General features: G+C 41.7%; 1 protein-coding gene across 1 annotated transcript in view; it reads right to left on the reverse strand.

Annotated features, from left to right (window-relative positions):
* Positions 1-19,577, reverse strand: part of Man2a1 (mannosidase alpha class 2A member 1) — a 166,991-nt gene that overhangs the window by 126,099 nt on the left and 21,315 nt on the right. Inside the window, exons 2-4 of the mRNA XM_057761917.1 lie at positions 15,535-15,786; positions 13,269-13,413; positions 1,754-1,925 (exon numbers count right to left, since the gene is read on the reverse strand). Of these exons, the coding sequence (XP_057617900.1) occupies positions 1,754-1,925; positions 13,269-13,413; positions 15,535-15,786 (569 nt within the window). The remainder of the gene's footprint in view (positions 1-1,753; positions 1,926-13,268; positions 13,414-15,534; positions 15,787-19,577) is intronic.

Consider the following 19,577-nt stretch of genomic DNA (forward strand, 5'->3'; position numbering starts at 1 on the left):
GATACATTATATAACACTTTGGAATTGCAGATTGCAGATTCTCTTGTGTTAACTGGATCCTGTCGACCCTGGTTGCTATGGCAGCACTTGCCTATGGAGGAAGAGTGGCTTCTCCTATGACCACGGTAGCTCTCCGGTCTATTTATTCCCCTGTCCTCGAAACCTGTGTCTCTCTCCTAACCAACCATGTGAGCCTGTTACCAGTGAGGAAATAAATACTCTGCAACGAATATGATAGTCATCAATTTTCCTCAAATTATCCTCAAATGTTCGTGTCAATCTATTAAAATCTAAAGATACTTTCTGATGAGGTAGGAAGAAACTTAAATTAATTCTAAAACCCTTTGGGAAAATTAAACTGTTACTCATTAAAAGGCTTTTCAATACAAAAAGACAAGGTTTAAACTGCCAGTTTTTTAAACATTATAAAATTCCAATAATTTAGACAAAAGTCATCAGAATCCATCAAACAGATCAGAAAGCCCAAGCCTGTGAATATTTTAGTACACTAAAGATGACACTTTCTATCAGTAGAAAAAGATGGACACATTACAACTCAGAGAAGTGAGCTGGAGAGATGGGTACAGTGGTTAAGAGCACCGACTGCTCTTCCGAGGACCCAGATTGAATGTCGAGCACCCACATGGCAGCTCACAGAACTGTCCATAACTCCAACACCCTCACATGACAGATATACATGCAGGCAAAACACCAGTGCACATAAAATAAAATAATAATAATAATAATAAATAAAAAGAGTTTTAAAAAAACAACCTCAAAGAAGCGCCACGTGTACAAAGGACTCCCAGGTGGACAGCCTGGGCAGGACCAGCAGTCCTGTCACCTACAGCTCAGTGACCCTCAGTGAGCCAGTGCCCTGGACTATACAGCAAGAGCCTACTTAGAGCCGCAGAGAGGAGTATCTGTCACGGCTGGCAATACTCAGAGCAGTGACTACTTTATCAAGAGCTCTACGGGGACAGTGAGCAGTAATCCCGGACAATGCCTAACTCTTCAGAACAAATGCACTTGGATCAGAGAGCCTCCCCAAAGACCAACTTTTAAATCGTTAAGTAAGGGTTTTGGAACTGAGGATTAAAAAAATATACTAACATGGTGGATAAAAAATGAACTATTTACCTTAACTGTGGGTTGAGGAAGACCTAACTCTGGCAGCAGACAAAACAGCAAAAGAAAAAAGATTAACAATTTGACTTCAGAAAAAAATTGATCTGTCTATCATGAACTAATTAGAAATAAAATCTTCAAACAGATATATCCCTACAAATTAGTAAAAAAGAGTACGAGCCAAGCTCCCAAAACAAAACCCAGAAACCAACTACCTTTGTTCATATGAGAAAATTACTGGCAAAAAAAATAAAAGCAAATTATTTTTCAGATAGGTTAGCCATGGTTTTCAAAAATTACATAGTGAAAAGAGGCAGACACTGGCACATCTGTATTTAGAAAACTGGGCAATGGCCCTTCTGAAAAGTCCTTACAATAACAACTCCTTTGACCTAGCAAGCCTATTTCTAGGACAGGGGATGAACATACGGATCTTAGTGGAAAGACGGAGCATTCTTTTCTCAGGGACAGACTAAAATCAATGCAAACAGGATGGGGATCATACTCAAGTTCAGCTATAAAGCTAAAAGTGCACCTAAAAAAAAGCTAAACGTTCACCTTCTAAAAATTCTACATTTGTTATGGATCTTTAATATTACTAAATTAAAAAAAAATTGAGACAAACCTTTTAACAGCTTCCTTCTTCGGAATATCTATAATATCCCACCACTTTGAAAGGTAAGAGATCTCAGCCCATATAAACTTCCTGCTTGAGTCTTCTTTCAGCTTTAGGACCATGTTATTAAAAATATACTGAGTCTTGTCTCTAAAGTAGTCATTGAAAGTCTTCAACCAACCTAAATCAAGACACAAATACACCACAAACGTCCAGTTGATATGGCTGATTTCAACTTAGTCCCGTTCCACCGAATTACTATTGGATACCCTTAGCTGTTTTGTTCAAGTAAAACCCACATCTTAAAAGCGAACAGTGTGCTTAATTAATGAAATTCTCTTTTAGTTGACAGGGAAATAAAAACCTACTGCCATTGAAATGATGAAATATTCAGACATAAATGAAAACAATGAACTAAGCCTTTTTAAAAAAAAATGTCACTTCTATTTAATAATTAATTCAATTACTTAGTGCTAGGCTCGGACTTTTTTTTATCCTAGATTTAAAAATCTAAATAGCACTAACAAGTATTCTCATAATTTGGGATTAGAATTGCACCCTTTCATCATACCTCAGAAATCCCCACCCACCCAATAAGTGAAAACTAAAATAAAGCAAGGCAAATTCAAACTAGGCCCTGAATTCCCAGCAAAGCATAGAGTGATTACAGAGCTGATAAGAATACTGAACACAGCATTCTGCCCAAACACAGGCGTTTGTTCCCATCATGCAATTGTCTAGGAGCACCAAGTAACTAAATAAACAACAAACGTGAACATGTTAATGTTTCCCCCCCAGAAGAGAACTTGGTTCCCTAATTTATCCTACTACTCCCCAAATAACTTGGAAACTATTCCCCCAAATCATTAGACTTGACGTAACAGAAAACATTAACAAGACTCACAGATGGAGGACTAAAATGTCCAAGGCTACGATCCACGTTGCCACCAATTACACAAACTGGTGACAGACAGAGTGGACCCTGTGGAGGGTGATATGTTCCCATGTCTACAATCTTAAAGGGAGGAGAGCTGTTACTTCTAAGCTGGACTACTGTCTAGCTGCAACCAAAATCCACACATTCGAGAGACGTGAAGGGGAGTGAGTCCAAACAGTACTTCTGTTTGTCTATGATTAACTTAACACTCAGACGATATTGCGCTTGCTAGGGAAAAAAGAAAAGAGAAAGTCCTTGAGGGGAAGAGCATATGATCTGCCTGTTTTAACAGGGTTCTCTGAAACAGATGCATCTGAAAAGGGTACTGCAGCTGTGAGAATCTCTCCCAGTTGTTGGGCACCTGCGATATTCAGGTGTGTCACGAGGAGTCAAACAGGAATACAATGTCAAGTTTTCTTCCTAAGACTTTCTCAACCTAGGGTACATTTGAGTTGGTTTGTCATCAAAGAACGCTTTCTGGATGAAATAACTTTCCCATGTTAGCCTAAAAAGCCTTTGCCTTCAGCAAAACCCCAACATCTCTTGTGCAAGAGTGGTGTGCAAGGAATCCACTAACCCAAGCCTAGCACTAGGCCAGGACCTATACCTGGATTCCCAGAGAGGAGCAAAGAAATAGCAGTCTACTCCTAAATGAGGGTGTCCATCCCAACACTCTTGAGTTTGAAGATATGAGTACTCAAGACTAAGCTTGGAAGATGTAACACAGAACCTGAAGAAAATAGAGTACTTGATAGGTTTTCTTCTATCAACAGCCTGGCCTTGACCATTTGTACAATCAAATGAGGGAAAGGCAAAATTTAAAAAGGCATTTCTCTGACAGATGAAATCGTAACTCCTCCTGCCTCAGAATGTGACTGTATTGGAGATAAGGTCTTTAAATGGTTAATTCATGGAAAATAAAGTAAGGAAGAGGGTTCTTAATCTTAAATAATATTAGGACCCAGGCACATACAGAGAAACCTAGCCAGGAAGATGAGGAAGAAGGTCATTAAAGCCAAAAGCCAAGGAGAGAGGCCAAAAACCTTCCAGTCTCTAGCCTGATTCTTGGAAGCCACTCAGTCATAGAAACTGGGAGACACACACAGCCTGAGAGCTAAAGCTACTGCTTTGCAAAAACTAAAGATCACAATGCTGATTTATCAACTCATATCACAATGCTTGATTTAACATTCTCTACCTACACAGCACAAGATTAACCTGAATTCACAGATGTCAAAGCAAATGGACTTCTGTGTCATGATCATATATGTGCAGAACAGGCAGCACTAAAACTCCCTGAAGGGCTCACTTAGAATTATCGCCTTTCAAATGTCACATCTCCCTCTTGCCTGAATTTTAGCAAAAGTCAGTTACTTGCGTATGAACAAAACTGAGGCACTCTGGACAGCTTAAAACCTCCAACATTAATTAAAAACAAAAACAAATCCCATAATCTAGCATAAAAGGCAAACTAAGACGGACTACTATTTTCTCCTCAATGGTACAACTACTCATTTCCAACAGCTGGAACTTGCTACTAACAGAGATCCCTGAATTCCAAAGACAGTTTATCACAAGAATTTTCATAGAGAAACTATGGTGACTGATTCAACCACTCTGCCTTCAACACTTCATTCGCCCTTCAACAATCAGGCAAAAAATATGTCAAAGATATTTACGTGAGGCAAAGTACAACTCAGAGATGTCAACGTAAAAGCCTTCCATAAAACTTGTCTATAATTGATACTAATACTGCTACAATATAGCATAATTAATGAATAAAGAACGGGGAGAGTTTCTTGCAGCTTTCAATATTGAGCAATATAACAGTAAATTAGCTTTTATTGCTCTTATACAATAGACTAATCAAGTATTCCTTTTTACTCTGAATTGGGTCTTTCTTCCTCTAAATTACTGCAAAAACTACAATTGCATATTAACGGGAGACCAATCAGAAAGATAATGTTTTATGCAAAGCTGCATGGGATGAATATTTTGTGATGTGGAATTATATTCCTACCTCTAGATTTAATAATCTGAGGACACCGAGTTTCAGGTTCATCTACATAAGCAGTCAATTCACAGCCTTCCTCTTAGCGTTTAATACACAAGAAACTGAACCAGGACTACAGCCGCGTTAAGAATACGTTTCCTGATGGATGGAGATAGAGACAGAGACCCACACTGGAGCACCGGACTGAGCGCCCAAGGTCCTAATGAGGAGCAGAAGGAGGGAGAACATGTACAACGAAGTCAGGACCACGAGGGGTGCACCCACCCACTGAGACAGTGGGGCCAATCTATTGGGAGCTCACCAAGGCCAGCTGGACTGTGACTGAAAAAGCATGGGATAAAACCGGACTCTCTGAATATGGCGGACAATGGCACGGGGTTTTGATCCTACTTCAGGTTCTGGCTTTGTGGGAGCCTAGACAGTTTGGATGTTCAACTTCCTAGATCTGGATGGAGGGGGGAGGACCTTGGACTTTCCACAGGGCAGGGAACCCTGACTGCTCCTGGGACTGGAGAGGGAAGAGAAGAGGAGTGGGGGGAGGAGGAGGGAAATGGGAGGCGGGGAGGAGGCAGAAAATTTTTTTTTCAATAAAAAAAAAAAAAGAATACGATTCCTTTTATCCATTTTCACTTCAACAATGTTGTCGCCCATATAAGAACTAACAGCTACTTTAAATTAGCTAGAAAGAAACTAAAATGAGTGAAAAATTAGTTAAACAAAGAAGGTATAAATCCCAATTCAATGCCACTATGTTTTAAGTTTACAATTAAAAAAAAACTAGCAACGTTAAAAGCCCAGCTGTCTATTTTATGTGCAGTGAAACAGCCTAGCGTCTCTTAGTCACTGGCAAGCCGTGTTTCGTGTTTTGAACTCCGGATCACAGCTTGGGAGCCTGGAAAAGAATCCTCTCAAAGACACTTCCTTTCACACACACTACTACCTTCCTACCCCGCCCCATCCTACACCCCACCCCCACCCCAAACCTGGGCAAAAGGCGCCTGGCCAGAGAATAGGGCTCCAGAAATATTTCCTCATTATCCCACTGGCCATACCTCTTTCTACGACAGTACCCAGAGAAAGAATTTGCCCACTCGGAGTGTGTCCTGCTCACTAAGTCAGAGTCCCAAGATGACTTTCATACCCAGCTAAGTCCCTCCCTTCCCCTCAGCCCCACAGTAGGACCTTCAGCCTGAGAGTATCCAAGAGGCCGACAATCTGCAGTGTGTAGATAACAATATACTGTCTGCAAGCACAGCTCCTATTGGATGGGGACACACCCACATCTGGGAGGAAAGAGAGTTTAGCTACCCCACAGGTTGTCCCTTCCCAAATATGCCATGGCCAAATATGCCACGCCATTTCTGTGAGAAACTGTGGCCTGGGAAGCCTACTCAATCTCTCTGAGTCCTGAGTTATTTCTATTTCTTTAGGTAAGCAGAAGGCCCACCTCACCTCCTCACTTCCCACCTCATCTCCTCATCTCTCTACAATCAATTTCTTTTATTTATAACTTTTAAATATTTACAAACAGAGAATGTGGCCTTCCTGTATTCTGGCCCTAGTTCCTGAAAAATTTAAAAGCAGGGTTGGGCATACACCACAACCAGAAATTCAAACCAAGTGATTCTCATGAATCTAAGAGTTCAGGGGGTATGTTGCTTGACACAGGAACACAGAAACAAAAGCACATGGATTATGAACATCTATTCAACTAGAATGAAACCAAACAACTTACTACAGTCAACGTTAATATGTTCTGCTACCCTCACGATCACTGCCCGGTAGCTCCAAGCTGCTCCATTAGAGTCTAAGAGTTGCTAGTAGGCCAGGCATAGTGGTGCACACCTTTAATCCCAGCACTTTGAAGGTAGAGGCAGGATGATCACTGTAACTTCCAGGTCATCCTGGTCTACAGTGATTTCCAGAACAGCCAGGGCTACACATCTTGTCTTTAAGGGGGCAGGGGGAAGCCTCTATAAGGAACATACATCCCCCCAAAAGGGAGCCTCTCTCAATACCATTGCTGCATTTGTGAGGTTCACAGCTGCTATAATCACTTTTTAAAATAACATTAATTCCACTCAAAACTTAAGTAAGCATTAACTTTTGGGAATTTGTTGATTTTGAGTTGAATAATTATAGTGAGGTATGTGACATACTGGTAATCATGTAAAAACCCAGCAACTCAAACTTTGAATTACTTCTATTGCACTGTTAACAGTATCCTCAAATTTAAAAGTAATACAAAGGGAGTTTACGGCTTAAAAGAAACCTTCTTTATCTCAGTAATAAAGTTATTCGCTATCAACAAATGATCAACAAGTTTCTCCCATCACTTGCTAATCCTTCAATATCAAACTGCAACATACAACCTCATACCTGAGGGACAGCATATAATCTTAATTGTTATTACCATTATTTGATTATGCCGCTGATTAATTTTAATTCCAATGTTTCTATTATAAATTAGGTTTCTCTGTCCCCCTAATAAACTGGAAGAGCTTTAATTAACATTCCAGTTTACTCATCAAACACGTATTGGGGAACTAATAAGGGCTAAGTAAGTCGTAAGGCAAAGCTAAATGAAAACAGATTCCACAGAGAATACCAGAACAACACGCCCAGGGAACAGAGAGAGAGTGGAGCCCTAGCAGGACAACAGAAGTCTTAGCATGCACCGAGACAGACAGGGTCAAGAGCACATGGACAAACAATAAGCCACTAAGAGAGCTGGGGCGCAACCAGGCGGGCACTGTACACTGCAGGACCCATGACTAGACTAGACCATGGAAAGCAATTTAATAACAATAGTAGTGAGGTACTAAACATCTTCTAAACACTGTCTTTTCTTAAAGGAACACAGAGGAGGGGAGTTAAGGCTTTCTATCATTGCTCACACACTGTAGACACAATAAGAACGTTAGGCACAAACTAAAATGTAAAGTTGAAACAGAAGAACGGGAAGCAAGATGCTTGTAGTTCTGTTTAAAATAGTTACAGAGTGGAGTAGAAACAGGGCAAAGGATTCAAGAGGGCATCCAGGTGAAGTTAAGAGAACTTCGTGGCTGAAGAAAAGTTTCCAGGATGTGCGGAGTGTCAAAAATGAGGTTGAGGCTCTTCCAAAGACTCTGCAAACCTACAAACCTGCTGATTCCTCTAAAACTCTAGACGCTTTGAACTCAGGTTTCCGAAGGAAGATAACCTTTCGTTCCTGTGGCTCAGCACCATCTAATAGTTCTCCAGGCCTATCAGCTTCACTCCCGTAGCACTGTTTGAGATATGGCGCTTTTTAATGCATCTCAGAGGCCTATGTTGGAAACTTCACCCCACACCACAGAAGCGATCTGCATTACCCCTTAGAATAGCTGAGGGTGGGCTCGTCTTGCAGCTGTGTAATTCCTGAGATCCTCACCCATGCTGCTTGCCTAAGTGCCCATTAAGACACCTGCATACCTTGATACCTGATACTAAAAACTATGAGATCAGACTCCCAAAGACGTTATCCATCTATGCTATGCGTATCCCTCTTCTCTGCTAAGGGGACTCTGTGAACATCTACTGGCACCTCCACACACAGAGAGTAGCTGCTTAAAATTTTGGGGGAGGGGGTTATATTAAAGACATTGATGGGCAATTCTTACAGTACACACGTGGGTTATTCAGACTTAGGATCACATGAGCTACGCAAAGTACCACAGTTTCTGGAAATCACTTTAAAAGCTGGAAAACATTGCTTCTAACTCATGCCTAATCATAGAGGAATACATAGCAATAAGAAAGGCCTGTATTTCAAGGCACGGACATCCATTTCAACAGGAATAAATGAAAAGGAAAAAAGACTAGGAAATAGCATAATGATGTGTCCACTTTTGCATGAAGTTAATAAGATCATTTTTGTGTTTAATATTACTAGCATAGATGATGCTAGCTAGCTATGACAGTACTTCTTCATGTGCTCTGCCTGTGGCTTCAGTAATGTACCAATGAAAGGTAGTTTTATATTGAAGAACCATTCTCAAGTCATGGTTCAGAAGCCAATGTCACATGTGCTAAGTCCACTCTGCCATAAGCAGATCTCTTATTATCTCTCCTGACTTTTTTTCTGCGAAGTGAGGGTAATGTTATAGAATTATCTCAGTGCTGCTGAGTGGAGTAATGGTTTTAACACTCGTAAAATGCTCAGAATGACGGGAAACCTCTGGAACATGGACCTAAGGGTTAAAACTAGCTTTTGTTACTAGGGCATTGGTGAGTTCTCACACATCCCAGCTAAGAAAATAGATGGAGGCTGAAATCAGAGTCAGATGTACGATGGTCACCCACATCCCTCAAGGGCAACTGACATGTGTATGCCTCAAGAAAAGTCCACCGATGGTCCAAATCACCAGATCTTTCTTCCTCTAAAATCGAATCTCAACACTCACATTTTGGATCCCTCTTAAACACAGAATTCCACAAAGCTGTTATTTAATTCTCAAATGCTATCATTCAGATAAGGAACAAGATGCCAAGTTAAATCTGAATTTCAAATAAAGAGCAAGTAAACATTTAATATAACTATGACTGATTTAAAACTTGGAATACACACACTTGTATTCCTATCCATTGTTTACTAGAAATTCAAGTTTGGCTAAGTGTCCTGAATTTTTATTTGCTAACTTCATTAACAACTCAGACATTCAGGCAAATGTGTTAGATTGGCTACTCCCCATTTTAAAAAGAATATACAGAATCTGTTTGAATTAAATAAACGTCCTAAGAAACAGGGTGGTAAATGGGAAGAACATGGATTTTAGAATGAGACAATCCTGAGCTTCAATTCATCAGCCTCTGAGAATTTATCACTGACTGACTTCCAACAACTTACTATACCATTTAACATGGCTTAGCATACGACGCTCCCCTTTCCTGGTACAGGATGGACAAATAAACCCTGTCCCTCAGTTCTTCCTCATGCTATGTGGGCTGAGGGAATTGACCTTTTTAATAATGATTGTCAAAACCAAAGAACACAGTTTACCCTGCATGGCTAAACAGAGTTGGACTTTCTCCCCACGCTGACACCACACGCCCAGTTGCTACCCACCTCACTGGCTTCCTTCTCCACTTTGATATACGTAGACATTCACCAACAGCTGGCCAAACACTTTCAAATTCCAAAAGTGTAATATTTAACCAAAAATCTTTGAAAATCAAACTGTGATTCATATTTTTAGTCTTTTTGAACTTTAGCCACAGACGTATAAACAAATCTATTTCTAATTATTATGTAATACGAAACACACCAAAAAACGCATTTTCCTAGTTTTAAAAATGGGCAAAATCCCATCATGCATTAAATCAATATTCTTTTTCTAAAGAGATATAAATGCACAAAAGAAAATTGCTTTCTGGTATAACTTAGTGACTAGCTCTCCCTACTGTTTAGAGTCACACGACAAGGGCATTACAATCTGCTGTGCATTTTACAAACTGCCTCCCTGACAAGATGCTGTGCACGCTTCCATCCAGTCTGCCTTATCTTTTCTCTACACACTGGGATTTCTTTGAAGGAAAATTAAATAAATATTTTGGTAGTTTAACTAGTGGGAAGAGAAGAATTAAGATTGTAGATACAAAGGTGCTGTAATTGTGTTCTAATCAGTTTATTAAATATAACATGAACATGTATCCATCAACTCATATTTAATTTCTTGGTCTATGTGTCAAAACTTTTCAAATCCATAGCAGTGCAGAGCTATCAGCATTTACCTAACAACTCCTTTTCTGTTCTGTTTTAATTCGTGGAAACCGTTTGAATATACCTTGTGGCCTGGAAGACTTAATTAGGAAATTTATTAAGATCCTGTTTTTTTAAATGTATCTTGTCTTACCTACTAGTATGAATTCATCCCCAAAAGGAAACAATCTGCACACATGTGTGTATCTATGTATGCCTGTACATACACACACCATAAATTCCTTGTGAAAGGACAAAGATGGGACTCGTTTAAAAATCTATTTCAAATATTTCTATTCCCAACAGACATAAACCCACTGATGAAACAAACTACTGAGTCAAAGCTTGTTTTAAATTGTTGCTGCAGAAAATGCAAACAACTTTCTATAAATCTCATTTAGAAAGTAAATTGCCTAATTGCACATTCATTTGGGAGTATTCTACAAAGATTTCCCATTACGGTCGTAGTTTGACTTAGAATACACACGCACATATTTTCCTGTTTTCTCCCTATTAACACAGTAATTTTTCATGATCTGAATGTTTTCATTTGTCACAGGATAATTTAGGTGATCAATGCTTTATTTTGCTAGGGAATCGTGAAAATAACGAAGAAAGTCAGTGGGTTCATCTCTCTATCATTTTGCTTCATGAAGCATTATGTTTAATGGGTCTGTTTCTGACCACTATTTTTAACTCAAGTGGCAAAGGGCCGTAGGCTAAGGGTCATTAACATCTTCTACTAAGACAAAAGAGTCCACTATGGTTGCTAGGATACCAACAGACAGATCCATTTATTGCAGTCAGAAACAGTTATTACGGATGTCCTCGCACAAAACAGCATACTACAGCTGGAACTATAATGCAAACAAACGGGGAATCTAAGAAATCCCTACCCTCAAAGAGCTTAATACTGCTGTTACTCTAAAGAGTGCAAAGGGTGTTTTCAAAAAAAAAAAATAAATAAAAATAGAAATAAGGAGACACAGAAAAGATGGGAGTTAATGCAAAACACGAGACAAGCGACAGGCCAAGTGTTTGACCCTAACCTAGAGAGTCGGTTATTATTGCAATGCCTTGGGAGCAGAACCGAGAAGAGGTGCTAGGTGTCGGTTGCTGGCCTAGCTGGTCCACAAAAGGCAGTAGGTGAGACAAAGCCCTAGCCCTGGGTGAGCTTAAACGCAGTAAGTAGGCTCAGTTCAAACACTGTATATTTCTAAACTCGTGCATATGCCCAAGCATGGGTATGTGTACGGTGTGTGCCTACAGTCAAGGAATACACACAGCCCAGAGAAGAGCTTCCATATTTGCAAGTTACTACGTGCCAAGTATTAGACTGAGAATCAGCCATAGGCAAGAGGAGACGTGTGTGCTTTGTCACGTGGGTTTCCTCGAGAGAGAAACGCAGGTGAGCACGACATGAGGGATCCCAGTACTGTCACTGCTGTGTCACCGTGACAAGATGATAGCACCTTTCCCGTGATCGGTGCCACCAACCTCTTCTCCCCGGCAACAGCTATTTGCAAAACACTCAGCAGCCTGCCTGGTAAACCACAACTTTTAATATTATGGTTGAGTGCTTAAGTCACAGAGCAACAAGGAAGGGAGCTGGTGGGAACTGAGCACAGAGGGAAGGGGAAATGGCGGAAAAAGACTTCGGAGAAACCAGAAGGGGAAAGCTATGAATCGCGTTCAGACCCGAGGCTGCGAGCTGCACTGACATCACGGGAAGAGGACCTCGGAAAGAGAGCGTTCAGTAAACTAGGAAAGGATGGAAGTAGGTGAGTCACGCATGCAGATGTGAGTTCAAAAAAAAAAAAAAAACCTTAAAAGTAAGAGGCGAGCTAGAGAGGACGAGGTTCTTGAGGAAGGTAAGAAACACAAGCTCGGTGAAGTCTTTCAAAACAGTGTTTAGAAACCCAGCCTCAAGAACTACTGTACTAAATTCACTGCGCTCTCACTCTGTGCTGTGTGTTCACACCAGTAAGCACGCACATCTACTCACGTGCGCCGCTGAAATTATAGCAATTTCCCCTTGCCTTGGGGGAGGGGGATCACTGGCCTCGACAAATAAAAGCCTTCGTGGGAAATAACAGTAATTACAGTAATCACAGCTATCTTTGTGTCAGGCAGGTTCCTTTACATCTCATCCTGGGAAGATACTATCGTCCTAATTCTTCTGGGTAAAACCCTTATCCACGGAGGGATTAAGTGACCTGCCTAAAGTCATCTTGGTCTACGGGCCCAGGCTAGGACTTAGACCCCTCCACCAAAGCTCCCAAACCACTGCTTCTACTTCTCTGGGTTAAAGACTCAAATCTTCCAATGAGTACTCTGCCTTTTGGGAGTGGAATTTACAAGAGAAAGTGATTCTCTCATGAAGTATTTTTTAATGTGTTAGATTTATTTTACTTTATATGTATGGACGCTTTGCCTGCCTGTCCACGTGCACACGGACCAGCTGACAGCAGAAGAGGGTGAGGCATCTCCAGGAACTGAATTTACGATGGTTGTGAACCACCATGTCGGGTGTGGAATTGAATCTGGGTCCTGTACAAGAATGCTAAGTGCTCTTAACTCATCGCTAGGCCTCCAGCCCTCCCACGCAATGTTTCACCAGAAGCAAAATAAATCACAGTGCCCTGAAATGTATGTCCCCCCAAATCCTTGTTGTGTTTATCATTGTTTCCTGCTCTATAAGTCCTACCTGATAACGGCACATAAACTGGTACATGAGGATGGGATCTGAGAAGACCACTGTGAAGTCAGAGAGACAGGAGCTCTACCGGACCCTCATTATGGGACATGGGTGTGGGGCAAGCTTGTCAGAGCTATGAGGGAGTGCGGCCTTTACCTGGGTCATTATGGGAATGAGGCACCACAAAAACTTGAAGGGGCTCACTGTCCCACTCATCAGCTTCATACTTAATGTCAAATCCTTGCTTCCAAACGCCACCATCTGGGTTATCAAAAGGAATCAGATCATAAACATCCAACATCTAAAAATATGAAAGAAAAATAGTTAAACTTTAACCATTGTTAAGCTATACTTAAGGCTGGTCAATACTTGCTCAAAGATATTCTTTGCTGTTTCTTTTACCAATATATAATCAAATAAAACTATATAAAAAATCAATTCAAATTTTTAAGGCCAAAATCATTCAAAGGCCTGAAATGCTATTGTGATTCAAAACTACCCTGATACGAAAGCCCGCCCCATCTGCTTTCGATAAATATGATTCCATTCATTAGAATTCCTCCTTTTGCTTTTAGTACCAGTGTGATTTAACAGGAAAACAGCAATGCAACAAAAGATTTCTCGTGAAGTTTGGTTATGACCAAATATTTCAACATTTGCAAATACGTACTCAACACAATTTCTTACCTCACTTGGGGCGTTGGCTTCATAATCAGCCTCAGCTACCTTCTAAGTCTGTATCTGACTGAAAACTCATGTGTATTTGTTTTCTATTTGTCAAATGTTGTATTTACTTTTTTATTCTAAATACACACGGAATGAAATTTTTTAAACTGAGATTTAACTTTTAAGTAGTCCAATGTGTTTCCACAGCCAGGTGTAGCGGTGTATACCTACAGTCCCATCACAACGCTGAGGCAGGAAGGTCACCACAAAGTGAGACCTCATCTCAAAACCAAGTAAATGTCGTCTAGCTTCTGAATGCATAATTCCTTGAAGATAATAATTCATTTTGGACATAAAGGAAAAAAACAGTGTCCCACCCAAAACGTAAAACTTGACCTTTATCCCTCATATTCTCTGTGATACTGAATGTGACAACTCAACCAAGAACATTTAAATTGATAAAACTGAGCAGGCTACAAAAACTACATATTAATATAAAACATCACAAAAAATAAGAATATCAGAAAATTAAGTAACATGTCAAGAAATAGTTTAAGACAATAACTATCTCTTGTTTTGGGACTCATGCCTTGAATGAATAAAACTAAGACTCCAAGGATAAGGCAGAAAATCTGTGGAGCACAGCTGGGCAGAGGAAAGCATCAGGAGGAAATGCCAATCTTCAGCCCTATCGTAAACGTCCTCCCTCCTCCCTCCTCCCTCTGACACAGGCGCAGGGGCTCTGCAACCCCAGTAAAAACAGCCCACGTTTACACCAAACAAACAACAACAAAAGAGTCGGCCATTTTGCCATCGCCCTACCACAGTGGACGAAGGTGGTACGAAGAAGAACTCAATAAGAAGCAAAACAAAACCAAGCCCCAAGGAAACAGGTACCCTGGAAAGCCCAGGACTCTGGCCCCACCAGGATCTGCCCATGCGCTAGCTAACCATGAGGGTACGGGTACAGGGCCTGGCCAGCCGCACTGCCTCCTGCTGCCAGCTTGGCCTATGAGCCACGGCCTCAAGATTATATCAAGTTCTACGCCCTCTCTGGATTTTCAGTTCCGTTACCCCCCAGAACAGGGTTGTCCAAGTGAAAGAGTTCAAGTCCAACATGGCAATCTTAGTCTAAAAAAATGAAACCAATAAAATTTTAATTATAGATTTTATATAAGTTACCCATGGTATTATCAAACCAACCTATAATTAATACAAAAATAAAGATACTTTATACGAAGGCCAGAACACTCTGTGTTTCCATTACAAACTTTCAGAGTGCATCTCAAATCAAAGGGCAACATTGTAAATGCTTGCAGCCAGTGTGTGGAGGGCACTCTCCATAGTGGAAAGTACAACTCTAGATTACTCCCTGCCCTACCAGAGGAGCCTCCTCCAAATATCTACTCTGATGCTTGCTGTATAGAGACGGTGAAGAGTGACACTGGAATGTGACTGTTTCCTCCAAAAGCAGGTAAAATTATCACGTAGGCAAATTTTAAGGATTTTTCAACCACTACAGAAGATAAAAAGACAGTAAAGCAAGCGAAATGGCGGGGTTCAGCAGAAAATCAACAGAAGCGCAGGAGGAGTGGATTATACCACTAACAAAGCAAAACAATGGTGAGAACAAACAGATCTTGGCAAAAAGAGAAACTGGAGCCCAGAGCTTAAAAAGTTGCCAAATAAGAACAGACACAGAAGTGACTCTGAAAACAAGCAAAAGGGCCGCTGGCTACCAGCGACTCTCCGTTACCTGCACATCTGGATGCTGGCTTCCACTCTGTGAGGCAAACAGACAGTCCTTGGGGTCAACCTGGAGGGCTGACTGTGAGGAAAGCAGGCGTGCCAAGCCCTGGCTGCCATTGCCCGGTGAACCTTTCGGACCGTCCTCCACAGACTCGCTCAGGTTGATGACTGAATCTCTGATATTTGAGATGATCTCATTATTTTCAGCTAGCAAGCGCTCCAAATGGTCTATCTTCTCTTGCAATATTGAAAGCTGGCCCTGAAAGAAAAGAAAGAGGTAGCTATGTGAACCGTGATTGTGGTTACACCAAACTACGCAGTCACTCGCCCTTCCCACTTCTGTGAGCACAGACGCACAATAGAAGGGCCGCTGGGACTGAACCACCACTCTGTAGCCGCAATCTTTATCCAAACATATTTATAAAGTACAAGAGAATGCCCAAGCTATTTGGGGACTGCTTCCTGTTCAGGTCTCCAGAATCACAAATGCTGATGCATGCTATATTCACAAGTGAGATTTTAAATTTAAGCAAAATAGATTGGAGTTAATTTGCCGGGTCAAAAAAACAAAGAAACTGAACAAGAATCTTCCACTTTAGCCCTTAACAAATATTAGCCAATCCAAAGAAAAATCAGTTCATTCACTTTTAACTGTCATAACACAAGCAAGCCCTACCATGTCATTGGGGATGCTTTTATTTCGCTTGTGTGTCATTCAGGGTGTGGTGGTGGTGTTAATTGATCTCCACATTCAAAGGCTTGCCATCCCAACAACCTTGTTTTATAGAACAGAGCAGCTAATGGCAGGAGGAACCATCTCTGACTTTGTTTCCACCCCGTGTACTCAGTTCCAAGTATAGGAAAGAAACGCACGCATTTGTCATGTTTCTGCACAACAGTTCTGAACTGAAAGCCCAGGGTTGGGCATAATGCCACACCGTGGAAAGACAAAAACACCTAAGGTATATACTGATGTCTCTGAATATATAAAATGACATTGTAAGCAACACACACATGCACGCACACACAGACATAAACACTCACACACACATACACACAAACCAGCACACATACACAAAAGCCTGAAAAACACCAAAACGTTCTAAAGTAGATGATCATGGGATAGAAACAATCATGAAATAGACTTTAGCTGCTAAAAATTGAAAAAGAAAAACCTTCTTAATTTTCATTTTTATTATGTGCCTGAGTGTTTTGCCTGTGTGTGCCACGTGCCCTTGAAGGCCAGAAGACAGCAACAGCTCTCCTAGAACTGAAGTTACAGACACTTGGGACCTGTCCTGTGGGTGCTGGGAATTGAACACAGGTCCTCTGAAGGAACAGCTAGTGCTCTCAAACACTGGGCCATTTTGTTACCCTAACAACAACAAAAAATAAAATGAAATAAAAATATAAGGATGGTTATTTCCAGGAAAGTATCAAAACAGTGAAAATAGTGTTACAAAAAGGCAGGAATACCCAGGGTGTGCCACCAAGCTTGGTACAATGACCTTGATCCCCAGGACCCAAATGGCAGGAGGAAAAAACTCAACTCCTGGAACTTGTTCTCTGACTTACACAAACACATGAATACAGTAGTAAAAAACAGTAGAGAGAGGAGGCAGAGGCAGGAGGATATCTGCGACTTCAAGGCCAGTTTGATCTGCCTCGTAAGTTCTAGGCCAGCAAGAGCTGTGCAGTGAGGTCCTGTAAGCAGCTGAGGCTTGCAAAGGTGTGGTATTTAGATGAAGACCTGCCGCACTGGGTGTGGTGTGGCATGCCCCTCCCTCCAGCTCTGGGCACGAGGGGAGGAAGGGTGCAGAATCACAGTTATCCGAAACTGTGGCTTTGAAAACAGCTTGGGAGCTGACAGAATCACGTCCAACCAGCTGAAACTTTCATTCTCCAAGTGGGAAAGCCATGTGATGTTCCAAATAAATGAACCTTCAAAAGCTACCTCCAGCTGTAGCCCCAAGTCCAAACCCCCAACATAAAAATCTTTAAAAGTCAAACGCAGGGCATCTCTGTCCGTACCTTCCTAAACATGATGTGGAGCAAATGGAGACATTCCTTCACACATTATCACAGCACAGCAGACTGGAGCCGCTTCCTGAAATCGCTATGACTCATCCTGCTGAGTACTGGAAACAAACAGCCCTCCAATGGGGCCTGCTCGCCACAGTGGCCACAGTCAAGCAAGTTCCCAACCCGAGCAGACTCAGAACTTCAGCTTTGCCTCATGCATCTCCCTAAAATGAGGCTTTAGTGGACTCGCAGAGTTTTTAGAGGTACTATGTGTGGGTGCCATATTTGAATGCATCCTTCTAGAGCAATCTGGTGGGGAGGGGGATTTACTTTGGACCCACGTACACAGCCAAGCTGCCTGTAGTTCAACATGCTCAACGGGAGGGGAAAAATAAAAGAAGCAGTCTAGGGAAAACTTTTGCTATGAGGCCTTGGTCCCAAACCTGCATATTACCCAATACAAATATGACAGGAGACATTTCAGGAAGAGGGAGCTGACAGGCATTAAAGAGGACTTTCACTTTCATTGTAACTCTAAAGATACAATTAATGACCAGTGCCCAGGATTTGATATTGAGTTAAGTACATGTAGAAAAGTATGGCCTGGGGCTATAGCAGTATTAATGGTCTAATGAAAACCATCTTTAAAGTATATTACGCACTAGAATAAAGTCTCCCTCCAAACAGCCAAAGTCCTTAATATATACCTCATGAACAAATTCTATACACATGGCTGGGGGGGGGGGGGGGGTGTCATGACCTAAAACGAATATACTCAGAGTGTGCATTAAAGAAACAGAAATGATAGATAACGTTTCAATTATGCTGGCAGGTCGAAGAATACTGACAGGAATACTGAAAATGACAGTTTTCTGTAGGGCAAGAAAATCACTTGTGAGAAAGGCGCGTTAGCCTTTGATTTGCTAATCAGTTCTATAGGGAGGCGTCCTCGGTGCTGTACTGCAAACACAGGCAGGGAAGAAGGTCGTATCTGATTTTCTCTGCTAGTGGTGAGAGACAAAAGCTGAGGAGGAACAAAACCACACATATCAAAGACGTAGGGCAGAGCTAATTTAGAGCCTACAACAAGGTAGACCAGTAGACCGGGATTAGTGCCCACTCGATCCTATGAACAAAATCAACGGCTGCATCCGCAGCTGGATCTGAACACGTTGCCTAACGATCTGCCCCCGGGAGGACACTAGCCTCTGGGGACTAGTTACTGTGGTCACTCAAGCACAGCTGATCTGACACCTTCTTCCTTAAGTTACACCTCGAAATAAGGCTGCCTTTCCCTCTCCCATCCCAAAGGCCTCACATTTAGAGGCCACGGTTCTTCTAACTTCCAAGCCAATCTGTGTCAGCTGCTCGGAGGCTTCCTCTTGGTGCTGTTGCATGAGAATCTCCTTCGAAAGCAATCACTCCCCGCGGTGTAGCTGTCCTCCTACACTGAACTACAAGAGGCAGCCATGTGACTACGGTATAATATAGCTTAATTTTCCAATATTAATTTATTTTTATGTGTATGGATCTTTTGACTGAGTGTATGTCTCGGCACCACATGTGTGTAATGCCCAAGGAGGGTGGAAGAGGGTATCAGATTCCCAGGGATTGGAGGAATTCCCAGTTGAGTCAGTTTGTAGGTGCTGGGAAGAGAACCTGGGTTTTCTGGAAGAGCAGCCAGTGCTCTTAACTGATGAGCCATCCGCCCAGTCCCACTATCTCCACTTTTAAAAGTCAGCCACACCTCTATGTCCCCCTTAACTACATGAGATGACTGGCTAGGATGCTACCTAACTGGACTGCAGGATCTTGAAAAGGGATAAAACACAATCATCATTAGTACTGGGTCCCTTGCTTCTTCTGTTAACGGGGGAAATCCAGGCAAAGTAGCCCTGAACAGCATCACAGGGCTGGCCCTGTGTGCCTAGAAGGCATGTCTAGAGAAGCCTGGGCCAGAGGACTGCAGGGGAAATGTCTGCTCTAAGTGGACCAGCAACACCTGTCACCAAGGACTTGCTTGGGGCA

Source organism: Chionomys nivalis, chromosome 2, assembly GCF_950005125.1.
Source record: "Chionomys nivalis chromosome 2, mChiNiv1.1, whole genome shotgun sequence".
In the NCBI taxonomy this organism is placed as follows: Eukaryota; Metazoa; Chordata; class Mammalia; order Rodentia; family Cricetidae; genus Chionomys; species Chionomys nivalis.